Raw genomic sequence first — 13002 nt, 5'->3', positions numbered from 1 at the left:
TTCACTATGAATATTGGGTTCAGGGGAATCCCAAAGTTCAGTGGTGAACATGGTCAAAGCTGTGGAGAGGCAGACTTGTCTCCCTACTGAATTGCAGCTACACTGCCTGGGTTGTTACGTGACACATGGAGGGCCCAGGTGTTTACATAGTTCTGCCAGGCAGATTCTGTATAGTTCCAGTTTACTTTGGTAATGGGCATAATGATGAACATATAGAATTTGATCATTTGGTTTGGGGGATTTTTTCCTGTTGTTTCCTCCACTGCCAAAACAGTTCAAATTCAAAAATGTTGGTCTGGACCCTGGTTCTGGATCCAACCTTCAATTCTTGGCTGTTCTGCCTCAGGACTTCCTCTGAGAAGTGGGAACTAGTTGCAAAATTCGTATTCCAGTTTGGATTTCAAATGTTGTCCAAGTTTAGGCCGTTCCCTATTTGTCTTTTGGCCCATTTCAGGTAGTATGTGGATTGGGATTCCAATTTTGCAGGTGTTCCCACTGTGGCTTGTTTGCATCTTTGCCCAAATGATTTGGGCATTTCTCAGGTTCACTGGCAAAAATTGCTTTGCTCACTTGATACGGAAGTCCCTAGCAAGAGTGTGGGCTTGAGAAACTGGGATGTTAGGGATCATTAACTCATGTAAGCGTAGCACTCTGAATATACAAAAGAGCTTATTAGTTAGGAGTACTTAGGACTTCTCTGCCCTGGGGATTGCCCTTATTCCAGCCTTTTTTCTCCAGTTATTGGCATGGCTGTGCTGTTGCAGGCCAGCCTGCTGTTACAGGTGTTTTTCTTCTCTACCTACCCTTGTTTAACTACTCCGGGGCAATTCCAATGACTGGCTCTTAATGGCTGGAATCAAGTTTAATTCCCACTGACAAGGTGTCTGGACATGTTGGCTCCACTGGTGCAGGGACAGGTGAGCTGGCTTCCACATTTGCAATCAGAATGGGATATGCTGGGGTTGGGACATGGTACAGACACATTAAATATTACCCCCATATGAGCCTTGTTGGGTGTTGAGGCAGTATAGGGATATTTACATGCCATGACACCTGAGATTAGGTGGACATTGCTATAGTGCTTCCAGAGTGAATCCCAGAAAGCTGTACAGGGCTGTGTCACTCCTGTAAGATGTGCCCTGTGAAGGGGGAAGTGTTTCTTTCTCAGGGGTCCCTTGGGAATTCGATACACATGGTGATGGGTCTCTTAGGTGGACCCTTCTACTCTCCTCCTGAATGGGGATGAGAAGCATAACAGATCAGCTTTTGCTTCTACTCTGGAAAGTCAAAGTCGTCTTGAGAGAGGATTGTGGATCACATTGTTCATACTGCTGTCTTTTTTTAACAGAGTATAATTCGTGTAGTTTTCCATGACCGCCGCCTGCAGTACACAGAGCATCAGCAGCTCGAGGGCTGGAGGTGGAGTCGGCCTGGGGACCGCATCCTTGACATAGGTGAGACTCCTTCATTGTGGCACCTCTGCCCTGCTGGGGAGATGAGTGGTGGATGGAGTGTTTGCATGTGGGTTTAGGTTTTTTTATGAATCCAGTATGTGTTTGGGAGGGAAGGAGACCTAGCACTGTAGGTCCCAAGTAGAGATGCCTTTGATGGCTTTGCTTTCACATGCATGTTCTGGTTGTATGGAAATGCTTTCTCTTCTTCAATTTAATATTTTTAAAATTTTAGGGGTTTTCTTCTACAGATATCCCGCTGTCAGTTGGTATCTTGGATCCCAGGGCTAGCCCGACCCAGTTGAACACTGTTGAATTTCTCTGGGATCCATCAAAGAGAGCTTCAGCATTCATCCAGGTAAGAGATAAGTCATATTTCTGTGGTAAATACAGTGGTTAGATATCTTCTAAAGACCTGGGGAGACAAAAGAGCCAGTACATGAACAAGAGAGAAGGATGTTAATGATAATTACTAACTCATGTGACAATCATGTCATTAATTTGCAGGATACTCACTAAAGCAATTTGCTGGCTACTTGTTAATGTTGGAGTACTACCTGTTACTGCCAGCATTTTCTTTAAAAAAATACTCAGACACTGGTGTTGCTTTCTAAGCATAGGTTTTATCTTGAGGAAACTGTTCATAACCTGTTAGTTTTCCTTGCTTTCCCCTTTCATAACTATTTCTCATTCTGAGCACCAGCTATCTGTTTTTAATCTGCATGAGGGATTTACTTAAATCAAAGGATGTGTTTCCTGATGCCCTGTTTCTTTCTAATCTGCTTGTTCTCCTGATTATTTTATCCAAAGGAACAGAAGTGAAAACATATGAACTCTTCTGCCTCTCTTAGATTTTTGTGAGGAGCCAAAACCTCCTTTCAGGCAGTGTCTGTAATTCAGATGAGCACAGGTTCCAACTGTCTCCAGAGATGAGCACAGCTTCTGTTTTGCCAGGTACATTGCATCAGCACAGAATTTACTCCACGGAAACACGGAGGAGAGAAAGGAGTGCCCTTCCGAGTGCAAATCGACACCTTTAAGCAGAATGAAAATGGTGAATACACAGAACACTTGCATTCTGCAAGCTGCCAGATCAAAGTGTTCAAGGTATGAGGTAGTTTTGGCTTTGTCATCAGCCAGATTAAGGCACAGAAACGTGCAAAGGTTTCACATTGTGTAGGAGCGATGCAGATGTTGGAGTAAAAGAACAGACTTTTAACTGGGTTTGCTTAAGATCTTAAACAGGACTCCTGTGCACAAGGTGGCATAAAAGCTGACCTACACAGCAATTCTAGTTGAAGTGTTGCACCAAGACTTGTGCCAGTCCATTGTGCCTCAAACACTACAAAAATACTGAGATATTTAGGGTATCCAGTGTGTTTTGATGCCCCTAGGCAATCAAGACCTTAGGACGTCTTCAGTTTCTTTGATTGCCTCCTCCACAAAAAGTAAAATTTTATTGTGGAGATCCTAAATACCTTTTTGTTGTTGTTGGGGCAGAGTTTCTCACTATGATACCTGGAGAAGAAAAAGATTCAGAGAAAAGGCATGTTTGAAGGTCCTAATCTGGGCATGGCAGACCTATAGCTACTGAACAAGAAAGTCTCCATAGGCCTGTTTTCTCAAGGGATCTGCTGCTCCGGTTTTGTTCCTTTGAGAAGTGTTTTTCCTGTTCCTGGAAAGATGGTACAAATGCCAGTTGAGGTGCATAACTTATGGACTGAAATAGCTGGAATCACATCTCCACACTGTGGTCAGCCTATTTTAGAATTGCAGTAGGTGTTAGTGGTGGATGTACAGAAACAGAAGGGATTTTTGATTAATTCTTTTGTCTAGAAAGTGCAGATCTGATCTTGTTTCATATGTAGAATTCCTGTAAATATTAAGGAGGCTTTTGTGAACTGATTAGATAAATCTGTTGGCTTCTGTCTCCAAACTTGTAATACTTGGCATAAGGGAGAGCCTGTCATTGTACTTATAGCCTAAAGGAGCAGACAGAAAACAGAAGACTGACAGGGAAAAAATGGAAAAGAAGACCACCCAAGAGAAGGAGAAGTATCAGCCTTCCTACGAGACAACTATTCTCACAGAGGTAAAGTGTTTTAGACACATCATACTACATCATGTTGGGAGATAAATTTAGAAGAAAACAGCACCTGAGCCCCGGAGATTGTCTTGTGGAGACATGTATGCTCAGATCTGAGTGAAACTGAGAGTGCAGCAAAATCATAAAATGACTCACTGTTAAAATTTATGAAAGATGCCAAAGTGTCTTATGTTTTGGAGTATAAACCAACCCTTACAAGCCTGACTTTAAAAAAATAAAAAACAAAACAACTTTCTCAATTTTTGTTGTGCTCCTGGGCACTTGTCATGGCCTTCAGGTGCCAGTTGTACGAAAATACAGTTGTCTGTATTTTTTTTCAGAACTACTTGGCAAAAACTCATGTTGGAGATGGGGCACTTGAGCAGATGAATAGGCAGGCTGATTAAATTATTAATCTGTTTTTTTGTGAATGTGCCTGTGAAGCTGTTGCTACATGCAAAATCTGAGAAGGTTCTGGCTTGTACTCTAGGAATATCTTGGGTCTTACATTCTGATGTATCTGATGTAGAGTTGTATGTGTTTCTGCCCCTCCCTGTCATTACTAAGATGTTTGTATAAACTTACCATAGGCTGCAGAATTAGTTAGCAACAGGACTCAAGAAAGGGATTTAAAAGTGTTGTTCAGTCTCCCTATGGGAATGACTTGTTTGATTTAGTTCCTATTTTTTTTGGAGCAGCTTGCTGGTCTTGCAAAAATGATGTTAATTATTCTTAATTTAAATCAACTTCCTGTTTGTGAGATCCAGTCTCACCCACTCCATTTTCCTCATGTTGCCAGGAACAACCAGCATGTTTTCTGATTGACAGATCTAATTCTACTGAGTTGGCAGATCCCAGACTCTCCCTATGAGCTCTGATGCACTTTGACATATTGCGTGGGGAAATGTGGGTTGCCAAAGAGTTAAATATTTGCCAGTGCTTGAGGAGATGATAAAATATTTGCTAGTGTTTGTGGAGATGATAAAGCTCCAAAGCTACACTTGCTGTCTTTTTATCATTGCAAACAAGGCCACTATAGAGCATTTTCTTGAGCTCTTGGTGGTGGGGGATTCAACAGGGCTAGATTTCTCCTGCTGATTACTGTCACTTAAATTCAGGACAGAGTCACCAATTCTAGCTGGGTTACTCTGGTTTTACACTACTGTCATGGAACGTGGAGTCTGACCTATATTTACGAAGGCTTTTAGTAGCTTTTTGTCTGTCTGTGTATCTTAAGTTTTCTCCATTTAATGCCCATTTATGACTGGAGCTGTTCAATTAATGGCCAGAGGTTTCTGCAGGATGGTTCAAATTCTGCTCTTTTGCTGGTATGAACCTGAAGCAATGCCACTGGAGCATTTTTGTCACTCTTGCCTGGATTTAATTAGGGATTTATAATTGAGACCAGAGTTATTTCTGTATCATTGCTGCCTTCAGTCTGAGTTGACTTACTGGCATTGCTCTGACTTACAGCTGTGCACACTTTGGCCCAGTGTTATTTGGGGACAGGCTTTGTGAAATGGGAGAAAGAAATGTGGAATGCACAACTGGAATCAATCTGGCCCCCTGACAGCCCGCTTGGAGAGCAGTGTAGAAAATCCATGGCCCATCTCCTCCTCCCAGCAGGAGTGATGAGCTGAAGTTAGTGGCGTGGCAACAGCATGAATGTGGTATTAGAGGAGAATCAAATCTTTATTTCCATCCTTATGAAAGTTTCCCTGCTGCCTTTCTTCCAACAGTGCTCTCCCTGGCCAGATGTGCCTTATCAAATGAACAATGCTCCATCTCCAAGCTACAACAGTTCTCCGAACAGCTTCAACCTCGGAGATGGGTATGTAACAAACACATGCTTTGTCTTTCCTGTTGATATGGTAGCCTTCGTGTGTCCATGCATTTCATACTCTGGAAGATGATGTTAAGGACCACCACCTTTTCTAGCAAGGAGAAAATAATTTCCAAAAGCCTTTAGGACCTTCTATCCAGGAATTCCCTGTAATGCAGAGTACTGTTAGTATGGCCACTGTTTATATGGTGGCTGGAAGGTGAGCATCAGAAGGCCTCCAGGGCAATTCCTGGTGAAAACACACCCTGCCCTGTACCAGCAATTCCCAGGATCTTCTCACAAGTGTTAGAGGCTTTCATCACCTCTTCAGAGATGGTATTTCTTCCTTACTTTCTGTCTTGAGGTAGTTTGGGGTGCTGAATTCCCAGGTGAATGACCTGTAAAGAAAGCCTATTGGGGTAAAACAGCCTGGGTTTTTAAGATGCCATTTCAGAACAAAGGAACAATGAAGACTTGTTTAATTCATTAAATAGCCATCATAATGAGACAGCTCTAGTGGTTCTGAAGTGCTGAAGAAGATAACTGGTGTCAGAAAGGTACAGCGGTGTCCCTCAGGACTTACAAGTCTTCCCTGCTACATACTTTCTCTTAGGAATTTGGCATAGACCTTTTCTTTTAGTAGGATTCTGCCATCTTATTGCCTTCCCACACAATTTAATTACCAGGTTGTATTAATCCATGTTGTATCACTGATTTTCAATGAATCCCCTCAACCTATGAAAAAGAACAAACATTGAAGTTACAAAATTGTGTTAGTAGAGAGATCTGCTGAGTGTATTTTTCCTTTGGTAAAATCCCTGATATGTTTAGGAGTCCAGTCTGTGTTTAGGAGAATTTAGTAGAAATGTGGTTTTGCATGATTTATGGCACTTGACTATGTTTAAGATAACACTAGGGTTGAATTATAAGGTCCTTTATTCAGTTTTTGTAAAGAATTATTATTAGACAGTGGATTAGTTAGGATATTGCTGGCTCATAGAAATTTAGAGTTCAGCCACCCTGTAGGTTCCAATTTTCTTGCTTAGATGATGGCACATTATTGAGTCAGCCGTATGGAAAAATCCTGGTTGAGGTCAGTAAGCCTGAGGTTTTTCTCTCAGTCTTGAGGAGGACCTCAACTGACCAACGAAAGACTCAGGCAGAGAGGGTTTTTTACTCTTGTTTCAAATTTTGAACACCTTTTTAAAATCTGATAGAGAAAAAAAGCCAAGTTGAATGTGATTTGTGAAAGTTGAGTCAAATAGAGGAGGGGGAAGAGGATGGACCCTGCAATGTAAAATTAAAAATAATGTGTTTTTTTTCTCTTCCAACTTCATATAATTTCTTTTAGCAACAGTTCTCCAACCCACCAAATGGAGCTCCTGCCTCCCAGCAATGATGTAAGTACTTGAGATCATGTTAATGTGGTGCTTTTCTCTTTTAGGACACTGGTGAACAGTTCATTTCAAGACCTTCTTATTCTTTTTGCAATGTAGCATCTCCTTCCTTCTGCTTCTATTCAAGATGCCCAGCAGTGGCTTCATCGTAATAGGTTCTCTCCATTCTGTAGACTCTTCTCAAGTTTTTCGGGTGAGTTTAAACAGAGTCCAATTACTCTGGTTTTTTTTCTCTTCTGTAAGTGCAGCTCAGGTAATATCTGCTGCTGACCACTTTTGAGGGGATCCTTGGTCTGATCCAGTGTGGTTGTTCTTTTGTTCTTAGATTAGCTACCATTTGTCAAAGAGTTTGTAGACCTATAGAGTAAGTAAAAATGGAAGAAAATAAATTTAGATGGAAGGGACTTCCTAAGTTCATGAAGTGCAACTTTGAAGCAAGTCCAGGGCCTTGTGCAGTTGCCTTAGAATATCTCCAAGGCTGGAAATCCCACAGTCTCTCTAAACAACCTCTTCAAATACTTAACTATTCAGGCAGTGAAAATGTTTTTCTTATATCTAATCAGCATTTTATCTTCTGTCTGCTGCCTCTCATCCTGTCCCTGTGCACGTTTAAGATGCGTCTGGCGCCTTCACTGTAGCCTCCCATTAGGCAGCTGTACACACCAGTAAGAGGGTGGAAGGGGCAGTAGTTAGAGGTGTTGAAACCATGAGGACGCTCTCTCTGACTTGCAACATGATGAAATAACTCAGTGACTGTGACAGTTACAGAAGACTGGGTCATTTAATGGCCTGTGTGAAACATCTAGCTTGTTTATGAGTTGGCTGGAGTATTGTCCACTGCTCTTTCGGCAGCTTCCAGCTTTCTGTTTCACAATGATTGATTTGAAGTGCACACCTCTCTGAATTTGCAGCTTCTCTGTGTGAATCTATCTGGTTTAGCTTTGTGGATTCTCTACCCCCTCCACCCCTGCCCTTTTCTGCTGCCCATTCATACTATTTGGAAGCTAAGATTTGCTTAACTTCTGAAGAAAAATCAATTTGAAATATGTAGGTGCCGACTTACTGAAGATGTCCAAAGAAGATTTTGTTCAAATCTGTGGGCCTGCTGATGGAATTCGGCTCTTTAATGCAATTAAAGGAAGGTTTGTACTATTTCCTTCCCATTTCCTTTGTTAGGATCCCTTGATAATTTCAGTGTTAACTAGAAGTTAATCCTGGAGCTGTAGCATTTAGGCTTCCTTTTAATACTTCAGAGAGGTTCTCTCAGGGACTGGAGATCAAATCCAGTCAATATTCAAATCCAAGCACAGCTCAGAAATGTTGCCAAAACGAAGCAGCATAATGTGTGTCTCTAGTGGTTTATTTGCTACCAGCTGATAGCTTGCATCCTTTCATGAGATACACAGCCTACAATAATACCCTATGCTGCATCTCCATCAGAGGTAACAAACAATAAAAAACCAAAGCCCTGGAGCCTCAAATGACTCTTAAACTTACTTTCGTTGCCATAACCTCATAAATTATGAGCAGGATTTAAATCAGCAGAGGCAGGTATGATGAAGTGCTTAGCAAGTGCTGTAAATTGTTTACTCTTACCTGATCTTGAAAAGGTTAAGGTGCTCTGCATCACCTCCCAGGGGTCTCTTGCCAGACATCCTAAGCTGTCTAGTCACCAGCATTGAGACTATCCCTTAGTTTATTATTTGTGCACGGCCTGAGTGATTCCATCTCTTACTGTTTGATAGCTGACTTGGAACTATATCAGATCTACTAAATAACTTACTGCTGTTTTTGATTAATCCATAGAAATGTAAGGCCCAAGATGACAATTTATGTCTGTCAAGAACCAGAGCAAAACAGGTCCCATCTCCACCAAAAACGAGAAAATGGAGATGGCAGTCTTTGTGGTAAGTTCTTACCTATGGATTTTGTTAAACACTTTACCTGGTGAGAATGCTGTTTTCTCCCTGAGCTCCTGTGCAGTATAGGTTGGTGTCCTCATATATATATATATATATATATATATATATATATATAAAAATATATATATATAAAAGCAGCTTTATGAGAAGACTATTCAGTGCCCCATGATGCAAGTTGTAATTAGTCCCCATGTTTTCCTCTGGGTAAAAGTTGTGTGTGCTTTAATTGCCTGCTGCATACAAGTAGTGGGTATTTTTCTGCAAGTCATCAAGCCAGGTGTTTGGGGGATGCTTTAAAATACTAAGCTTGTTTATTCCATTTGAACCTTCATCTTAAACACATTTTGTTGTTGATGCTGAGTGTCATGGTGCTATCTGTATTTTCTGTTCTGTAATTCTTTTCTACTTGTTGCAGTGTATCATGCAATCTTCTTAGAAGAATTGACCACGCTGGAATTAATGGAGAAGATTGCAAACTTGTACAGCATTTCTCCACAGCAGATAAATCGGATCTACCGGCAGGGCCCCACAGGGATCCATGTATTAGTGAGCAATGAGGTAAGGGGGCTACATTTTTGTCAGGGATGTAACAGTTGTCTGACTTCTTGAAGTTAGAATAAGCTTTCAAATTATGGAATGCATCCTCAAGGGAGAATTGTAAAGCCATTAATCCCACAAGTTAAAGTAAATACTTGGAGCAAACCAGCCGTGCACAGCACTCATTTTGGTATGGTTTCGGGACCTTTGCTTGGTAAAAGATGTTGGTGTTGTTCTTTGGTTTTTGTAAGTGAAACTAAACAAAATTGGCCATTTATTGCTCTCTACAACTACCTGAAGAGAGATTGTGGCAATGTGGGGCTCTGTGTCTTCTCCCAAATAACAAGTGTCAGGATGAGAGGAAATGGCCTCAATTTGTACTGGGAAAAGTTTAGATTGGGTATTAGGAAAAAAATGTCTATTGAAAGGGTTATCAAGCATTGGAACAGGCTGCTCAGGGAAGTGGTTTAGTCACCATCCCTGGGGGTGTTTAAAAGTCATGTAGCTGTGGCACTTGGGGACAGGGTTTAGTGTTGGGCTTGCTGGTGCCAGGTCAATGTGCATGATGATCTTAGAGGTTTTTTCCCAACTTAAATGATTCTATAAATTTCTTTTCATTTTGGCTGCTTACACACATTTTAAAGTGAGGATCTAAAGTAAGAACTTTTAAAATTAAATAGGTAAGTTGCCCAAAGAAGGTAAGTTTTAAAATCTGTAGGGCAATTAGTTTTACATTTTGGCCTATGATTCCAGGCATTGGGTCTGTCACTATATACACACTATAATTTATGGACCTCTGCTACTGTTTGTGTCCCATTATATGATGCTTTCATTTAGTCCATTCCATTAACTTACAGGTTAATAGTGAGTTGCCCTTCTTCCTCTTTTCCCCCTACTAAATTACTTACTCATTCATGCACCAGAATCACTTAAGGAGCTTCATTTATAAGAAGCATTGTTAAAACAAATGAAGCAGAGCATAGGTCTCAACTGGAGCCTAAATTGAAGGCTGTAATGCTTATTCCTGAAGTCTCCTTGCTATTCCAGCCTGATTAAATCTGAAACTTTGATGCTTTATGGACGCAAAGTGCTTGGAGGCAGCTCTTGGTAGGGGAATTGCATGAACCAGCCTGGGTATAAGGCTTTAAGTATTTGTTTAAGTCAATTATTAACAAGGTCTATTGCTTTTCTGATATTTTTTTCTTGTTCTAGTACTATAGTGGCAAGAGTGTGGCAGTCTGTGAATGTACTTCATGCATCATTAGGCACAGACACACAAACTGGCCAGAAAAGCTTGATTTGAAGGAGTAGAGGCTGGATGTTAAATTCAAAAGAGTATAGGGAGATCAGTCTAAGCTGAGAAAAGTATTTTGATGTGAGAACTTACACTTGAAAAATCCACTGCTTGAATGATACTCAGTAGCTAGGAGAGGTTTTTCACAAAGCTAGATTTCATGAACTGATCAGAGAGGTTCTGGTCACACCTCCCTTCTCTGAAGTTGTGTCCAGTATTTGCTTCAACTGTGTGAGACACCTCCTGAAGGTAATTTGCCTTCTCTGTCCCATGCAGCTACTCTTAGATGGAAGGTAGCATTGACTAAGTATGAATCTTGAATGGGCTTTTCATACTGGATCTGAAATAATCTTAATCTCTTTATTTAAAGCTGTCACTTGAATCTGCACCTCTTCTGAAAATCTAGTTGCCTCTCATGATTAACTCAAATAGCTTTAGGTTCTAGTCATTCTTCCTATGATTTGCCTTGCTTCTCCTAACAGTTTCACTATAATTCCTGTTCCTTGACCAAATACAAACAGGCAAATGATTCCTGCAAGCACAGCATCTGTACTAATGTCTGATCAAAATAGCCAGGTGGATGCTGCTGAGGTGGCTTTTCAGTAGCAATTCCTTTATTCAGCAGGCAGTTCATTTCTTGGGGTTTACCATTTCCAGGTATTCATTAAATGCTAATGTTAAGTTCAACTGAGCTCCATCATTTAGCTGAATATGTAACTACCACTGTTGGATTTTTAGGAAAGGGACTTAATCCTGTCTAAACTAGTACAGCTCCACTGAGAGCAACAAAGAGCATGGTCTTTAATAGAATAATGGGAGTGGTAAAGGAACCTTCAGAATCAAGAGCTGCAAAGAGGATGGTAAAATACTGAATAAGCTAGATCATTTTCAGGCAAGCACATTTAGTGTGAGCTTCCCTTAAATACACTAGCAGCTGCAAGGACCTTAATTGATCAGTCATGTACGTTAATAATCTCATGGGCAGGGTTACTCAGGACTTGGGGTGCAGGACTAGACACCAAATGCTGTTTGATACCTCACCTCTAAGTCTATACTGGCCCTGAAAGAAATGTGAATTTAATCACTAAAAGTGTGTTGTGTTGGCTTTTTTCCTTCTGCCCTTCAGATGGTGCAAAACTTCCAAGATGAATCTTGTTTTGTTATCAGCACATTAAAAGGTGTGTATTGCGGCTGCTGTTACCTTTTACTCTAAAGATAATTCCTCCTTTCAATTGCACTAAATGTTATCACAAATTCAATGTTGTTATCCTGAAAAGATAAGTAATCTAATCTAGTGTAAGTTGAGGTGTTGACTACACTGTGATAGACTGCTTGAGCAATACTTTACTCAGTTACACTGTTATAAAAATTTCATAAATCCATTGACACCACTGACATAAATGAGCAGGACACCTTCAAGTAAAATGATAAAATATGTGGGTTTTTTTAATGTAAATTATTTGACGTAGATGTTCAACATTGGGTTTTATGAGAGGGTTGTGAAACAAGTGTACAAACTATTGCAAACTACTTAGAAAATTTTAAGTTCTGTATCTCTGGTATTTCCTAAAAGCAATGAAAATATGCTTTGCATTTCTTTGTTACAGCTGAAAGCAATGATGGCTACCACATCATTTTAAAATGACCGTGCTGCACAGAGAGACTTTAATGGCCTAAAATTTAATGCCTCACTGAGATTGCTACAACCTAGACTGGAAACATGAAGAACATTCTGGATAGATGCTCTTGTGAACTAAGAATTACCAAACAGCTTAAGAAAAAACTTGCTTTTACAGATACAAATTTTTGGTGGTGTGTGATTTTGGTGGGTTTGGTTTTTTTTGTTTGGTTGGCTTGATTTTTGTTTTGGTTCTTTTGGTTTTTTTAAGCTGGAGCTGAGAACATCCTCAGCATGTACATGTTTTTTCCTCCCTCCCTCTTCAGTCTTAAAAATTGGTTAGGTTTCTGCTTATTACTTAGAAACATCTGCCTTGTACTAAAGGGAAATGAAAGATAAACAAATCCCAATTCTCTTGACCCCTCATGTTTGGTTGAATTGATTTTCTTACAGTTCTGAGTGCTCTCTTGCTTTCAAGACACACCCTGATGCTGATGGACGTAGACTCCCCATGGCTCCTTTTCTACTCTTTGAGGTGGGAGGCTTGGGGCTACCTCCCAGAACAGATTGGGCAGTGCAGAGCGTGGGTTTGGTGCCTAGCCTTCACCCAGTGTCAGCTCTGGAAGCCCACACTTAGCTGTTCTCCACCTGCAGATGTGCTCAAAGTCCAGAGACCTTGGTCCCTCCTGACAGACCTTCTGTAGTACCAATCCAGCAGAACAGTTCTGGGGGGTGTTCAAGGGCGGACAGACAACTTGAGGTGAGCAGTTCCGTACCATATTATCTTTAGCTTTAGAGCAGTCTCCTTGAATGGAGCATATGAAGGTTTTCTGAGGAACTGTTTTGAAGATTGAAAGCTATAGTGCTCATGACGG

The 13002-nt window shown here is 40.8% G+C and overlaps 1 protein-coding gene across 1 annotated transcript in view; it reads left to right on the top strand.

Annotated features, from left to right (window-relative positions):
- TFCP2L1 (transcription factor CP2 like 1) overlaps window positions 1–12553 on the top strand; it is a 30139-nt gene extending 17586 nt beyond the window's left edge. The window contains exons 4-15 of the mRNA XM_066190249.1: window positions 1349–1454; window positions 1703–1809; window positions 2406–2558; window positions 3433–3543; window positions 5277–5368; window positions 6711–6759; window positions 6856–6949; window positions 7808–7898; window positions 8563–8663; window positions 9094–9236; window positions 11636–11687; window positions 12117–12553. Of these exons, the coding sequence (XP_066046346.1) occupies window positions 1349–1454; window positions 1703–1809; window positions 2406–2558; window positions 3433–3543; window positions 5277–5368; window positions 6711–6759; window positions 6856–6949; window positions 7808–7898; window positions 8563–8663; window positions 9094–9236; window positions 11636–11687; window positions 12117–12154 (1137 nt within the window). The 3' untranslated portion in view covers window positions 12155–12553. The remainder of the gene's footprint in view (window positions 1–1348; window positions 1455–1702; window positions 1810–2405; window positions 2559–3432; window positions 3544–5276; window positions 5369–6710; window positions 6760–6855; window positions 6950–7807; window positions 7899–8562; window positions 8664–9093; window positions 9237–11635; window positions 11688–12116) is intronic.
- The last annotated feature ends 449 nt before the right edge of the window (window positions 12554–13002 follow it).

This window comes from Chamaea fasciata, unplaced genomic scaffold, assembly GCF_029207755.1.
Source record: "Chamaea fasciata isolate MVZ Bird 193981 ecotype frontalis unplaced genomic scaffold, bChaFas1.0.hap1 SCAF_8, whole genome shotgun sequence".
Classification (NCBI taxonomy): Eukaryota; Metazoa; Chordata; class Aves; order Passeriformes; family Sylviidae; genus Chamaea; species Chamaea fasciata.
Note: the sequence above shows the minus strand (reverse complement) of the source record. Positions and strands in the feature narration are given on the sequence as shown.